A 17,815-nucleotide genomic window follows, 5' to 3' on the forward strand; every position below is an offset into this window, starting at 1 on the left:
TGCGAGTAATAAAAGCTGATTTATGTCTGGTTTCCTCGTCCATCTCGACTTGCCAAAAACCACTGTGAAGGTCGAGACAACTCAGAATTTGCGGCTGCACTTCACCAATCGTGTCAAATACGTTTTCGAGACGGGGAATTGGAAATGACGAATTTTTTGTCTGAAGATTCAATTTTCTGAAGTCCACACAAAATCTGTACTGCTGAGGCTGACCCGGTTCAGTTTTCTTTTTCACTAATATAACAGGTGAATGATACTCACTGGTTGATTCTTTGATGATGTTGTTTTTCTTCATTTCAACCAAATGTCTTTCTGTTTCTTTGTGCATATGAGGAGACTGATTATAGAATCCCATTTTGACTGGTCTGGCATCCCTAAAAGTTTCAATTCTGTGCTTGTACCTGTTAGTAAAACCTAATTCAGATAAATTAGTAGCAAAAATATCTCTATAGGAAGCAAGAAATGTCTGCATTTTCTGTCTCTGTTCAGAACTTAAATCAGAAGTGCTGAAATCAAAATTAATAGGTTCCTTGACTTCCTTAGTTTGCTGTAAACTATCAACAGATGGCATGTTATTATCTAAATCATGAATAAAATTTGAATCAATGTCTGATACAGAAGCTAGCACTTTTGTTGCGGGAATGTGTATTTCCTGATTTGTAGGATTCATCAATCTTATGACCGCTCTTTTCTTAATAATTTTGACCAAACATTTAGCACTCGTAAGATTGGAATCCACTAAATTACTTACTGGTTCCAAAAGAACTATTTCTCCTGAATTTCTCTTTGAAATTTTGACACCAACATTCATTTCACAAAATGGAGAAATAGTGACAGGGTAATACGTTCTAGCAAGGCCAGTACTAGTAGTCTGTATCATACATACTTTAGGAATATCTGCATTTTCTTTATCTGGTACCTGTAAAACACTTTTAGAAAAATCAATATTAATCTTGTTTGCATGTAAAAAATCCCAACCTACTATAAAAGAATGATGTAGCCCATCTATAACATAAACATGATGATTAAAAACAGCACCTTTAAATGAAATTGGTAAATTAACTTTTCCTAGCACTTGTAACCTATGTCCACTTACACCTTTAATTGATGGAATATCTGATTGCGAAAGTTTATCAGAAAGGGCCAACTTGCTATAAAAATCAAAGCTACAGCAAGTAATTTCTGCACCAGTATCAATCAATGCATGTGTTTTTCTGCCATTGATATCAATAATTGAAGTATTTTTCTGCATAGGCAATACCAAATTTACCTCTGCAAAAGAATTTCTACCTCTGTGCCTATCCTTTGACAAATGCCTAGGGACAGGCGCGAATCCCTAGCGATGAAATGGGGGGTTTTGACCATATTTTTGAGAACCTCTGCATTTACGACCATAATGCCCTATCTTATGACAATTATAACATTCTTTATTTCTTGCTGGGCAATTAGTACCACAAAACATACCACAATTTTGACATGATCCATCATCTTGTTGTTGTTGTTGCTGGTGATATGGATTCTGTACTGCTGCTGGCATTGGTTGGCTGTACTGTTGTCCATTATACACTGGCTGTTGTTGAATGTATTGTTGTTGCGGTACAAAAGCGTGTTGTTGTTGGTAACCATGTCCTTGTCGATAGTTTGGTGTCGGTTTGTTGAGGCTGGTTTGGTCTTGCCATGTTAATTGAGGTATGCAGTCTTCTGATTTCCTCCAATGGTTCCTGCATCTTGGCCTCCAGTATTGCTGCAATCGTATCAGCAGTTATGGACGATGCTGGTGCAAGTTGTTCTGATTTTTCTGCATTTTCTGCGATTGCCCTTAACTGTTCCAAAGTAGCTGGCTTTGGGAAAGTGTTATGCACTGTTTTCCCTATCTCCCCTCTGAAACCTTGTATGGCAATACCTATCTTTATGTTGTCAGGAATGTCCTGTCCTATTGTTTTTTCCTGTAATCTTGCCATAAACTCATCAACTCGTTCGTTTACACCTTGTTTTAACTGAAGTATATTTACATCAAAAAGTCCTTGGGATTTTTCAAAACGTTTAAAAAATTCATCCTTTAATAGTTGTAATGAATTTTGAACAGTTTCCGAAAGTGTAGCAAACCATTGTTTTGGTATACCATCTGCCATAAAGAATGGAAAGGAATTGCATTGTTGTTGTTCGCACATTTTTTTGAATGAGTGTCCAACGTATAAAATATCCCCACCATTGTGCTGCGGATGATTTTCCATCATAATTATTGAGGTTGATTCCTGATGGCATGTTAACGCTTACTTCCCTTATTACTTGAACTACTGCAGGTGTTGATGATGTTGATGCAGTTGAATCTGTTGATGCTGCTGATGTTGTTGATGCAGTTGATACTGTTGATGTTGTTGTCAAGGTTGATATGGTATCTGTTGATAGGACAGGTACTGTTGATGTTGTAGTGGCTGTTGAAGTTGAAGCTGTTGTCTCTGTTGCTTGTTGATGCACTCTTGCTTCTGGTCTTATTGTATCTTGACTGCGAAGAAGATAGCTATTCAGTGGTGCTGGCATTTGTACGTTGCTGATTTATCTTCTTTCTTGTTTTGGGACTAGCTTTGGATCTTTCGGTCACTCCACCAAATGTCGTACTGACTTTTCTGTGCTGCGTCTGATGACTTTTAGCGCCTGGTGTAAAACAAGAGAAAGTTCTAGTAAATATAGATGTTTATTTCTTGAAATCAGTAATCAAAGTGCTTCAGATTTTATACAATAAAATAGCAAGTCTCACTTGATAATAAATTTAGAATTTCACAACTGAACTAAATTAAGGGACATAACTCTATGCAAATTTTAATCAATTAAATAAAACTTGCCCAAACTCTATTTTATCAAGTGAAACAGCTTTACAAAACTCTACGTACAGGTTAATGCATAATACAATATGTTAAATAAACCAAATCGTTTCAACTTAAATGGATACTTAATTTCAAATGTTTTGCATAATTATTTGTTGCTATGGAAACAATAAACTTTTAAAATTAATAAAATCTTTGTCATACTATCTTAATTTTTAATCGCATAAAATCTAATACCAAATACAACTTATTTATGAATAAATTGGTATGTAAAATAACCTTGCATAATGCTTAAACAGCATTTACTCCTTTTGCAAAATATTAAAATAAAGAATATACCCATGTTGCTAAGCAACAAACATGTACTTCTGTCACGAGTTCCGTGTATGTGTGTAATACAATAGATTAACTAAATTCAACTTAGATATAAGTTCTAAAGTCAATTCAAATGTTCAAACAATTTTGTAAACAAACTGAAATCCTGCGGACAAGTGTCGCTTTCCAAAACCTAATTTATGAACTAAATATGCAATCTATATACAAAATATAAAAACACAACTTACAGAATAATGAAGTAGAAAATAAGGTTTCATGTCTTTGTTATTTAGCTTTCGATAAAACTCTATAGTCATTGCTTTATCAACAAAAGACATTTCTCCCGGCAAATAAAAATTACAAATTATCTCCCCTGGACATTATAACACTTAAAAGTTACTACGGATACAATGTGAAATATTTCCGGACTTTCAATAAACTTTTGAAAATAACTATTATAAAATTAACTAAATATTTCTAAACATAGAATAGATATATATTAAATAAATTCTTGAAACGTTTATCAATTGTTTACATAAACTAAAAGTGACGCGTCCTAAGCGTAACCAACATAAAAATAATTAATCACAATGGAAACGAAATACAATCTATACAAAACTTTTACAATTAGTTTAAGTGAATTTCTTCAATGAATTTGTACTTTCGTTAGCTTTTCCCAAAAATATAAAGTAATTAAAACTCTTTAATTTAAATAAAACAAAAATACAAAAAAAATAAAATTCAACTTACCTGGTGTAAAACAAGAGAAAGTTCTAGTAAATATAGATGTTTATTTCTTGAAATCAGTAATCAAAGTGACCGTTGAAAACATAAATTGTTTCCATGCGGGCGTGGTCACATGATCACTGATTTCTTAACTTTCTCCTGTTTTCACCAATCAAAAATTACCTTATGAAGCTCCCTTGACCACAACCTATTTTCACTGGTTGGCCAATAATCAAGTCATGGGTGACAGGTGTTATTAACAATTTCACACATGAGTAATAGGAAAAGGTTGTTTAACAAAAGCCTTAATTTACATGTAAGGTACATAATCCAAAGTAAATAATTTAGCGCTTACATGTCTCTTTGTTATCCGTCTTAATTACGTAATCTAAATATTCAAGTTGTATGTCATTCTTCTTTATCAGAAATTACATTCCAAAAATAATGTAACTTACATAAGGAGAAATTTTAGAAATAAAATAAAAATTTAAACTTCAAAATACTTTAACTCGAATTGTAAAAATTGAATAATTTTCACTTAAGTTTTGGTCACTTAAAATCTCCAGCAAACATTATATCATGCTTTGTCGTTTAGTTAAAGAAAAGGGAAAGCGATCGAGACAGGAAATTTTTTAAATAAAATTGCAGAGTTATGTCACGTGCACGCGTGTGAACCTGACAAAAAAATGGGCCGTTTGTGCGCAATCCCTCGAATAGCACCGGAAATGGTGAGGATGAAAAGATGCAGCAAATTATATTCACTTTTTTAAAATACAAACATGCAGAAATAAGATTTAAAAAAAGACGTGTACACGCGATCCCAATAATATAACCGATTATTTAAATACGTATAGAATCATTCTGTCAACGCTGTGTTAACTGGGACAATTTTAAAATTGATATTTGATTCATAATTATTAGAACAATACAATATAAAAAAAGAACATGTGGCATGAACGCCAAAAAGACAACTCTCCACAAGAGTCCAAATGACACAGAAATTAACAACTATAGGTAACCGTACGGCCTTCAACAATGATCAACGCCCATAGTCAGCTATAAATACAAGCATTTCAAAAAAGAAGTGGAACCCTGTCTAATTAAAAAAAGATGGAGTTTAAGTCTATATAGTAACTTTCATTCACTTGCAGTATATTTATTTGCCAATTTGCTTTTTTTTGGCAGCAGAAATATCTTTAAAAAATAGTCAGTTTATTTCCTTATTAATTGATTACGCTTGAGCATTTGCAATAATTAGGAAAATGGGTTATACACATTCACGATTTTGTTACGACACTGTACGGTATAATAGCGTTATAGAGAAGAAATTGTGATGACGTTATGTACAGTAGACATCAATAACGTCGCCGAATGTTTTTATTCTTTCCGCTAAAAATCAAACTTCCACAGGATATAGCTTGAAAACTAGCACGGTTGCTAAGGACGTTCTTTGCACCAATGGGTTCGTCGTTCATTTTTGAATCGCATATCGATTTTTAAAAAAATTCTGTGGAGCAACGAATTAGAAAATCTTGATAAAGTAAAAATATCTGCCGATTTTTATGATTTTCCCTATATATCCTGTGTATTTTTGGCGTATCATGCTGTTAATTTCAACAGCTTGTATCTGAACAACGAAAACGGTTACCCCCTTTTTTTATTTTATTGTCTGATGTATTTTTACAAGCAGAATCCCCATGTAAAATTTAAAAAAATTCTGTGGAGTAGTTAATTACGTACACTTCGCCTTAATTTAATTTGGAACACAGCATTTTATTTCAAAATAGCCAGTGGCAATTTTTGTTTTAATATCTTGATTACGTTACAATGAAATCTTACCATTGTGGTCATTCATGCGTAGTTACTTAGTACACGGAAAAAGTATGTACTACGAAAATTAGAAGGCATATTCAAGCAATTTGATTAGACGAGAAGTTGTAAGTATGTGATAATAAAACTTAGAATACTTTTTCGGAATAAAGACTAAAAACTTTCAAAATTTATGTAGAAAAAATCCACTAAATTTCTAGTGTCTATGCGGGGAATCGAACGCAAAACCTTTAGCAAAAAAGCCACGATTCATACCTCTTCACCAGGACGACTGGATACGAAATCCCCGTTAATTTAACATATTTAAACATTTATCCGGGGCTCATAAAGGGTATATACTATATAGTAATATACAAGGGAATCTATTTGAAAATTTGAAAAAGTGTTAGATGTATCGTTTAGTTGCTGTCTCATTGATGTGGAACATTTATAGAACATTTAATGGAAATAAAACATCTTCTTCTTCTTCTAGAACAGCTTAGCCCACATACAATGATACATGCTAACATTGAAGTGACAAAAGTGTATGGTGCATCGTTTAGTTGATGTGTCACTGACGTGGGGGTATTCATAGAATAGCTCAGCCAACACAATGATACATGCTTACATGTGAATGACAAATTTTAAAGTTTTTGTTGTACCGTTTAGTTGCTGTCTCTTTGATGTGGAACATTTATAGAACATTTAATGGAAATAAAACATCTTCTTCTTCTTCTAGAACAGCTTAGCCCACATACAATGATACATGCAAACATGGAAATGACGTGGGGGTATTCATAGAACAGCTCAGCCAACACACGATGATTCATGCTTACATGTAAGTGAAAATTTTAAAGTGAATGTTGTATCGTTTAATTGCGGTCTCATTGACCTAGGGGTATTGATAGAACAGCTAAGCTCACACACAATGATACATGCTAACATATAAGTGACAATTTTAAAGTGTTTGTTGTATAGTTTGATTGCCGTCTTATTAACGTGGGATATTTATAGATCAACTTACCGATTACACAAAAAAATATTCTTACACGGAAGTGACAAAAGTTCATGTTGTGTCGATTATTTGCTGTCTCATTTACATGGGGTATTTATAGAACAGCTCAGCCACCACACAATGTTACATGCTAACACAGAAGTGACAAGAGTTCATGTTGTGTCGTTGTGTTGCTATCTCATTGATTTTGTTATTTACAGAACAGCTTAACCTACAGTACACACAATGACACGTGCTATAAAAGTGACAAGAGTGCATGTTGTATCGTTTATTTGCTGTCTTGTTGATGTGGGATATTCATTGAACAGCTTAGCCCACACAAAATGACACATGCTATCATGAAAGTGCCAAAAGTGCATTTTGTTTCGATTAGTTGTTGTCTCATTGACGTGTGATATTCATAGAACAGCTTAGTTCACACACCATATTTTACATGCTTACATGAAATTACCAAATTGCATCTTGTATCGATGAGGTCTCATTGACGTGCGATATTCATAGAACAGCTTAACTCACACACAAAGACACATGCTAACATTAAAGTGACAAAAAAGCATGTTGTATTGATTAGTTGCTGTCTAATTGACGTGGAGTATTTATAGAACAGCTTAGCCCATAATTCTAACATTGAATTGAAAAAGGTCATGTTGTGTTGTTAAGTTGCTCTAATTGACTTGGGGTATTTATTGAACAGCTTGGCCAACACACTATGACACATGCTAACATGGAAGTGACGAAAGTTCATGTGTCTTAACGTTGCTGTCTCATTGACGTGGGGTTATTTATAGATCAGCTTGGCCCATACAGAATGACACGTGCTAACATGAAAGTGACAAAAGTTGTGTTGTGTGGTTGCCATGGGGGTATTTATAGAACAGTTTAGCCCACACTTTGACACATGCTAACATGGAGGTGACAAACGTTCCAGGTTGTGTCGTTTAGTTGCTGTCTCATTGATGTTGGGTATTTATAGAACAGCTCAGTCACCCACACATCTAATTGATGTGGGATATTCATTGAACAGCTTATCCCACACACTATGACACATGATAACATGAAAGTGATAAAAGTGAATGTTGTATTATTTAGTTGCCGTCTTATTGATTGAACAGCTTAGCCCACTCACAATGGTACATGCTAACATGAAATTGACAAAAGTGCATCTTGTATCGATAAGTTGCTGTCTCATTGACGTGGGATATTTATAGAACAGCATAGCTCACACACAATGACACGTGCTAACATAAAAGTGACCAAAAAGAGCATGTATAATAGATTAGTTGCTATCTAATTGACATGGAGCATTTATAGAACAGCTTAGCCCATCATTCTAACATTGAATTGAAAAAGGCCATATTGTGTTGTCTAGTTGATCTCATTGACTTGGGATATTTAAAGAACAGCTTAGCCAGCACACTATGATACATGCTAACATGGAAGTGACATTAGTTCATGTTGAGTCGTTTAGTTGCTGTCTCATTGACTCGGAGTATTTAAAGAACAGTCAGATTGGCCAACACACAATGATACATGCTTACATGGAAGTGACAATTTTAAAGTGTTTGTTGTATCGTTTAGTTGCTGTCTTATTGACGTGGGATATTTATAGAACAACTTACCAATCACAAAAAGAAACTTGTGTCGTTTAGTTTCTGTCTCATTGGCGTGGGGGTATTTATAGAACAGTTTTGTAGCCCACACACAATTATACAATGTCATGCTAACATATCAGTACCCTGCAGTTTGAGGTGTTATTGACATCTGCGAATATGGTAAAATAAAACGGACATACATCATTTTATTGTATTTCATATTGATAAACTATTTATTTATAAAATATTGGTTTCCTTTATTGGTAACAACATGTAGCATACAGTAGTTGTCTTTAATTCTTTATTTCATATTGAGAAAGTGAAATGTAAAGTCATTTTCGATACAAGGTTTTAATAATTTTTTTAATTATTTAAGGATGCACACATCATGTGATTCCAACATATATCTGTTTTAAGAATACAAAGAAATATAATAATATCTACCGATTCGATTCAAAAGTAAAATTGTATTCTAATAACATAGTTTGAGCACCATGGCCTATCAAAGTTTTGTCTTGCAGACATAGTTGAATTTCGTTTCACATGATTTGTCGTCCATGAATCCATTTGCTGTATAGATTGTTATGCATTTTCCTTCCCCATCAGGTTGTCCAGTAAGCCATTTAACACCTTCGAAAGCTGGTTTGTCAGTGCCCCAACTCCATTTGTCGTTCTGTTTTTGTCCAGTTGTCCAGAGATAATAGGTTGATAACTGTAATTTAAGAAAAGTATGAATCATTCAGGAAGCTGGAAGAAGTTAACCAGCGTGGAGTTTATATAATTATACACCCAATTGTAATTTTACAGTTGTATAATTTTTGCCTTCCAAAAGTAATTACTGTACCAGCCGGGATTCGAACCTTGGACCATAGGAATAGTCATCCACCTCTCTTCCAATTGAGGCAAAGGAGTGCTAGTGCAGCTAATAGAGGGCAATTATCTATCTACTAGATAAGGGAAAGCAACGCTACACTCCCCTATCCTAAGAGGTTTTTACTATATAATGACGATATCTACATCACGTACACTGGTTAGGTATTTCTCTAGCCATGATTTTGTTTTGTTATGGGCCATTTTTCAACAGGAGGGCGTGAATTGCCTTCCAAAATTAATTACTGTTTCAGTCGGATTTCGAACCCTTGATCCCTGGCTTAATAAGCGCCGTTCTATCAACTAAGCTACATGTAAATGTGTACTCTGTCTCACTAGTACAACTTATGGAGGGCGCTTATATCTAGGTAAGAGAAAACACCGTACATTTTCCCATCTCAAGAGCCATTATACTATAAATAAGATATCTACATCACTTACCCTGATTAGGTATTTTCTCTAAAAGAGAGACATTCATACTTAAATTCATAAGACGAAATCAAGCCGACAAATCCATGGCAAAAAACGAAGAACGACCAAAAGACAAACAACAGCATACAAAACACAACATAAAAAATAAAGACTGAGCAACACGAACTTCACTAATTACCGGTGATGATCTCATGTGCTCCGGAAGGGTAAGTAGATCTAACGGTGGGTTTTCAGTTGGGTGCCAATTTTTCAACAGGAGAGCAAAATAACTCGGTTGAAATTATAGCAAATTTCTATCAGATAAAAATAGTTGTGTTTGCATAATCAGAAAAAGGAAAACGCTTCACAATAAAAGTTATAACAAAATAAACCCGACTTTAAGTTTTGCATCTATCATGTCTATTGGTATCAAGTTGATAAAAATCCAACTAAAAATTACCTCACAATAATTTCTTTATCTTTTTTGGGAAAAATAAGTTTTATATATAAATATATTGCAAAAATTACAGAAAGTAACTAATGCCTATTGTATAGTAGTAACTGTATTCACGGCTGTCATTCGGTATATCGAGAAAAATGATCGTGAAAGAATAAGTAACGGTGATCAAGTATTGCGACTGGATCGTGAAATATCTGGTATAGGATCGTGAAGGAAATCTTATCGTGAAGAACAACACATACAACGTCTGACAGTAAATAATCTAATTAAATCAATTATAATGACAAATATTGGAAAAATAAAACTGTCTGTCAAAAGGGTTCATTCAACATTATGATCAGTATCTTAGAAAAATCAAGGCTTAAAAGTACACTGTTTTAACAAAACTACAAAAGGCAGATTGCTTTTCGAAATAACAGAGAAACACACATGATTTTATTTTTCAAATTTTTAATGCATTAACTACTTTTCTCTTAAAAATATCGTTCAATATTACTGTTTAAAATAGTTCATAAAGTTAATCTAATTTAGTTTAATCAGAAACTTTGCAAAAAGGTAACATTTCAAACGCACTCCAATTAAATCAAACAAAGACGCCAATAAAAAAAACTTTTGTAGTTGATAATACAGTCAGTGTAGTAATTTAAAGCATAATTACTGAGCCCCTTAAGTTTCATGTACATTTTAATATCTTCGATTTTAGTGAATGTATCTGATAAGAAACCAGTGAGTTATGTTCCCCCATTTGTGATGAAAATTTCCTTTTTTCCTTTCATTATGTATGAGGGACTATCGTTGTAATAAACGAAACAATTGGGAAATTTCCGGATGACAGATATATCTCCTATTTCGTCTATGTTATTCAAAAACGACATGTTTGTGAGTTATATGAAAATAAGATGAAGTATGATTGACAATGAGACAACTATCCACCAAAGATCATATGAAGTGGATGTAAGCAATTATAGTATGGTCTATAACAATGAGAAAAATCCACACCGTATAGTCGGTTATTTAAGACCCCGAAATGAAAATTATGAAGCAATTCAATTGAGAAACTATATAATGGCATAATTTATAACAAAACAATTTACGAAAAACAAATATGACAGGCATGAACAGTACTGACTTGGGACATGTACATAAAGAGTGTGGCGGGGTTAAATATGTTTGTGAGCGGTCAACTCTCCCCTAAACTTGGACATCGGTGTAACAGCACAACATAAGAACAAACTATAAAAAATCAGTTGAAAAGAGCATAACTCATCAAACTATAAAAATCAGTTGAAAAGAGCATAACTCATCAGATCGATACAAAGCGGAAAAACATATAACAAAAACACAGACCGGACGTTACTAATTAATGTAATACAAATAGACCGGAAATACGTAAAAAAAAAATGATAAAAACATCGATAAACAAAATTTTATTCTGCTAACCGAGTCCCTGTGATCGGCATGTGCTCCCCAATGTTTCCCTAGGCCTATTCTTTCAGGAATTTGATTTACACTTGCCATGCCCACTTTTCCCCTTATGCCCTTAATTCTTTCTATAACATTTAATGTACTAACGTCCGAGAGGTTTCGTTTTACATAACGTCATATGTGTTTCTTGCCATGTAATACCCATTTGACATTACAATGTTTATCTTTTTGCCCAATGTTATAAAAATACGACATATTGACTTTTATCATCACGTAAAGAAAGTTTCGCATCATGTAATGAAATGTTCATATCATGTAAAGAAGTAACCACATCACGTAACGAAGAATTCACATCATGTGAAGAAGTAACCACACCAAGTAATGAAGTTTTCACATCATATAAAGAAGTAACCACATCACGTAACGAAGAATTCACATAATGTACTGAAGTAACCACATCACGTAACGAAGAATTCACGTCATGTAAAGAAGTTACCACATGACGTAATGAAATTTTCACATCATGTAAAGAAGTTACCACATCACGTAATGAAATGCTCACATAATGTAAAGAAGTAACCACATCACGTAACGAAGAATTCACATCATGTAAAGAAGATACCACATCACGTAATGAAATGTTCACATAATGTTAAGAAGTAACCACATCAAGTAACGAAGAATTCACATCATGTAAAGAAGTAACCACATAACGTAACGAAGAATTCACATCATGTAAAGAAGTAACCACATCACGTAACGAAGAATTAACATCATGTAAAGAAGTAACCACATCACGTAATGAAATTTTCACATCATGTAAAGAAGAAACAAATTTTACAAATCAACGAAAGGTTTTAGCTTTACGATTATAACGCTTGTGTCTTGGTTCTGGCTAGGACTATCATACGAACAGGTTCTGGATATCTATCACTTAAATTACAGGATCCATGACATGGTAGATTCATTAAGAGTCAGAGCGGGTATGGATTTCGGTTAACGCTAAAGAAATGGGTGTTAAATCAAATAAAGAGCGGCGTCCGTCGCTTTTTCGACGAATAAAGTTCCATAACTCATATCAGAAGTTTATAAAAAAAAAATAAAAAGGAGCTTATTTTAATAGATATAAACCAGTCACCAAGTTTCATGAAAACTGCTCAAAGCATTTTTGAGTTATTGTCCGAAAAAATCTCCCTTTTTCACGAATAAAGTCCCAATACTCCAAAATGTAAAATCAGAAATTTTAAATAAAAAGTTGAAAGGGAACTTATGTCAATATATGTAACAATTCACTAAAGTTTCATCAAAATTAGTTAAAGAATTTTTGAGTTATTGTCCGACATGTTGATGGACAACGGTATACCACATTAATACGTCCCGTAAACGGGTGTATAAAAACAAAACAATGTAAACAAAATCAAAATTTGAAGGGTGGGGTATTGAATTTATGATGTTGATAAAAATCATAACGAAAAACAAATCATTTGGGTTTTGGCACTACAGTAGCACAAAATAAAGAGCTGCGCCATGAGCGCATGCAGTTGAACGGCAAACGCCTGAATCTGACAGATAAAGGTCAATCTGTCGACACAAAAAGTACCCGTATGTAAAATGTTTACGCCCACAAACAGCGTCACCTATATTTTTTTCTATGGCATCTTTGAGAATGATGTTCCGTTCTGTAGGAAATTAAAACATTAAATTAACTAAAACATAGAGTAGTTAGCTGTAGAAAACAAATTAAAAGATATATTTGCACATGACTAGTTATGCATGATACGCTGGCAATGTGCGCAATGCCCTTTAATCTAAGATTGAAAATTAGTTTGTTTCCTGCGTCAAAATGGCGGATTCCAATGTTTACATTTTCCCATCAATTTGAGAGGTGACACAAATTCGTATCCAATCATTAATTTGCATATTATGTACTGTGTAGGGTAGCTTATTCAATGGCATTTACTGTTATAAAATGGCTATACGTTACCATCATTCGTTACAAAAGTGGGATGTGTTTTTTGTCATTGTGTGTATAGCTGAGGAATGTCTGTGTATTCAATTTTTACGGTAAAAAATCAATGTTATCTTCATTATATTTCCATGCATACCCAAGTCATGACAGCAAATGCATTTTTATAGAACTTTTAAGGTAAACAGATATGTTTAACTGTCTGCTTTAGCAAAAGTTCGTGTAAATAAACCTGATGGGTCGTTTTGAATTCAAGCACAGCCGAGAAAAACACGTGGTCGATCATTGATGTTTGTTTACCTAAATTGCACATTGTTGTTACTAAATACTTAGAAATAACCACTATTGTGTTATTATTGTTTAACAGCAGATAAAGTTAATTTTACAATTGCATTTTAATACTTTCAAGAGTTATATAATACACCTTGCCTAAGAAATATGTCTAGCTAGGTTCAGGCCATCAGGGACTTCCTTTACTAGGTCCTTATTAAAAAAAATGAGGTTGTAATGATGTTACCCGTACGAAATTATAAGGCGTATTACGCCTGGAAATCTGGCGTAAACGAGGCGTAAGTCGTAGTTACGTGTCCAGATCCAGGCGTACTGGATCAGGAAACGTAAATTTGTAGCATTTACAGGCGTAGAAAAAAGTGGTAAACCTGGCGTAAATTGAAATAAGCCAGGCGTAAATTTTCCTAGGGGTGTAAAACTGTTGGAAGGGCGTAAATCGTAATACCCATAATGCTTTGATTAAGGATGTTCGCTTGTCATGTTTTGGATTTTTTGTCAGATTTTCGGAATCCTCTGGTTTTATCCAATTGAATGCCTTGAAAAAAATTTGCCCACTAACCCCCATTTTTCTTTTTATAAATCTTTTACATGTATAATCATAAGTCATCTGTAAAAGTCATAAAATCTTTGTTACTTTTTAATAGTTTTTGAGAACTTTAACTTGTCAATGATAAAGCTATGAAAAATCAAGAGAGAATATTTTCCCGCCAAAATTTCAATGGCTAATATCTCGAAAACAAGCACATTGACCTATATTTTATTTTTGCTCTTTTTGTTCCTTTATTAATCACCTATCAATATATACTAGTGTTATGAAAATCTTGTTATTTTGAAACGGAGTAGCGAACTTCCTTAAAGGATCATGGGAAATTTTTTCAAAATTTGGCTCTCTGGTATTAGCTTGCAAGACTGCCAAGAGTTGGACATATGGCGGCTTCATATATTCAGGGGAAATTAGCTTTTTTGTGCTTTTTGAAAGAACTTGAAATTGTAATTATGGAATCAAATTGATGAATGAAAATTGTGAAATGAAAGGAAAATAGTATACATGGCCATGGTAAATAATAATTATGTGAGTAACTAAGTTATTTTTTTTATTTTTTACCATTAATTTCAAATTCTGGAAACCCTCATCCTTGGATATATAATAACATTTAAATCTTTCACAAGTTAAATTACAGTATTATCATTGATTTTTTTAGTTTAAATGACATTTATTTTAATTTTCAAAACAACTTAGTCAAAATGCTAGTTTTATTTCAAGAAAAACTATTTGTCATAATTCTTACTTAAACTTAAACTTATTTGAGCCAGTGTCTGTCTAATATGTATTTATTTATATAGCTTCTTCAATGGTTAATATTTCAAGTTTCATGTCAAACAGTGAGAACTTTAAGCAACTGTGAGTACAAGTTTGTATCAAAAACACAAAGTACACAGCTAGGGTATTAATACACTGATTTAAATTAAGTGTAGTATTATGTAAGGACATTACGCCTGGTTTATTTATTGACCAGGCGTACTCATTTGCATATTACGCCTGATTTTCTGTCAACCAGGCGTACTCATTTAAATATTACGCATAATTTTACGCCTGGTTTCCGCCACAGTTACGCTTGGTTTCCGCCTGGTTTCCGCCTGGACATGCATTCCGTAAACACTGCAATGACGCCAGGATAAAGTATGATTTATACGCCTGGTTTCCGTATCATTTACAGGGCGTCACATTTCGTACAGGTAATTACCATATTTACATTACAGCATTTTTTTGCATTTGGTATTTTTCATATACATGTATGTACAAAGAGAACAATAGAGTATAGTATTTACTGTAGTAACGACTGACAGACCTACACCCTTCTTACATGTACACCATGTACGTTTACCATAATTAATAAACAAATTAAATACAAAATTAATTTTGCCGACTAGCCCGTCAAGTACGCTGGACGCCGGAATTTATTATAGATATACAAACATATATATAACAAATATTTCAAACATTGTTTGAGTAACCATCTATACATTTATTAATCACTGATCATTTACAAATAACCTAAGAAAGTTCCTCCCCGTACCAACGGCCAAGACACACTCAGGAAAAACCAGAGATAAAACCATATAGTATTTGATGGTCATAAAAGCTCTGGAAACCTGTGTTCTCTAGCAAAAATATCTTTCGACAGACCGTCTCATAGGGACAATACGAGAACTTGCGTTGATAATGAACTTTCATTCCCAATCAAAATATCCACCTATAATCTGTATAACGTTTTAAAATTTAAATTCAGAATTTGTGAAATAATAAAATGCTCTGCTGGGCGCAGCTTGATACGACCGCAGAGGTCGAACCCTGAACAGTTGGGGCAAATATGGACACAACATTCAAGCTTGATACAGCACTGAATTTGGATTATAATTAAATATTTGACACAGCATAGGTTTCTGAAACAGAATGAATGCGGTCTTACCGTCTAAGATCTTAAAACTTTTTAATTTACCTATTCAAACCATATCATTATTATTTGCTTTTATATATAAATCAGAAATAACCAATTTAAAATGGAAAATTTTAAAGAACAAATAGGAACCCCCCCCCCCCCCCCCCCCCCCCAAAAAAAAAATAAAAAAATTGTGAACCCCCTTATGATGCATCACCCCCAAACTCAATCCCAGCTTTCCCTTTGTGATATGGTACCTTGCAGTACAATTTCAGAGAGATCCATACACTTACATACAAGTTATTGTCCTGAAACTAGAAAACTGCTTGGTTTTTTTTTACCCTTTTTGGCCACTAATTCCGAAAATATTGAGGCAATTGCCCCCAAAATCAATCCCAGCCTTCCCTTTGTGGTAAGGTATCTTTCAGTACAATTTCAGATAGATCCATACATTTGAACACAAGTTATTGTCTGGAAACTAGAAAAATGCTTATTTTTGGCCCCTTATTCCTAAACGTTTTGGGCAATTACCCCCAAACTCAATTCCAGCTTTCCCTTTATAATATGGAACCTTGTAGTACAATTTCATAAAGATCCATACACTTACACACAAGTTATTGTCACGAAACTAGAAAAATGCTTGTTTTTTGCCCCTTTTTTTACCCCTAATTCCTTAACTGTTAGTACCATAACCCCCAAAATCAATCCCAACCTTTCTTTTCTGGTATTGAACCTTATGGCAAAATTTCATAGAAATCCATTCACTTAAACTTAATTTAGAGTGCGAAAACCAACGTGTCTTCGGACGACGACGACGACGACGACGACGCCAACGTCATACCAATATACGACCACAAAATTTTGTTTGCGGTGGTACAAAAATTACACTACGCATACATTAAATTTATCATCCAAAATGTAATTTTGATGTGTATGCTTCAAAGGACGGCTAGAAATGAGATACATTTTAACTGTAATCAGTTTTGATTACAAATAAATCCTGATTGGACAATACCTTTTTTTTCAAACCGTTAATACAGACATGTTCCCGCTATTACTAGCCGAAACGCGGGAAAATTCATGTATTTACTCTATTAACGACTGACAGACCTACACCCTCCTTACATGTACACCATGTACGTTTACCATAATTAATAAACAAATTAAATACAAAATTAATTTTGCCGACTAGCCCGTCAAGTACGCTAGAAAACTTACAAATATAGGGGGAACCGGAACGAAAAGCAAAAAATATTTACAACTCTAAATGCTTGGTCACTTGCAGCCTTTTTTCAACTGAATCTACAACGTAACCATCCTTGCTACTGTCACTTTCCAACGACCGTGTCGTTTCCATACCCTATCATTGACATCCGAATTTGCTGCAGCAGTAGCCCCACCTGACCGCATTGAATGCAATCCAAGTTTCAGGTCTTTTGAAACTAGTTTCAGTCTAGAAATAATGCTTTCTCTGGCTGTAGTATAACTAAGCTTTTTGTTTTTATATATAAGTTTACAAATACTTTTAGAACGGAAAATAGGTCTAAAAAGGAGAAAATCTGATTCCAAATTGACACCTGAAAGATTTACATATCTCAGAAACATCTCATATGGACAAGCAACGGTATTCCCCTTGGAAATTAAAACTTCATTACCATTACGATACTGG

The 17,815-nt window shown here is 33.8% G+C and overlaps 1 protein-coding gene across 2 annotated transcripts in view; it reads right to left on the bottom strand.

Annotated features, from left to right (window-relative positions):
- Nucleotides 1–8,470: 8,470 nt before the first annotated feature.
- The window catches only part of LOC127710861 (lithostathine-1-alpha-like), a 420,068-nt gene continuing 410,723 nt past the window's right edge, over nt 8,471–17,815 (bottom strand). For both annotated transcript variants that reach the window (XM_052216821.1, XM_052216820.1), the window contains exon 7: nt 8,471–8,994. In XM_052216821.1, the coding sequence (XP_052072781.1) occupies nt 8,785–8,994 (210 nt within the window). In that variant the 3' untranslated portion in view covers nt 8,471–8,784. The remainder of the gene's footprint in view (nt 8,995–17,815) is intronic.

Source organism: Mytilus californianus, unplaced genomic scaffold, assembly GCF_021869535.1.
Source record: "Mytilus californianus isolate M0D057914Y unplaced genomic scaffold, xbMytCali1.0.p SCAF_8, whole genome shotgun sequence".
In the NCBI taxonomy this organism is placed as follows: domain Eukaryota; kingdom Metazoa; phylum Mollusca; class Bivalvia; order Mytilida; family Mytilidae; genus Mytilus; species Mytilus californianus.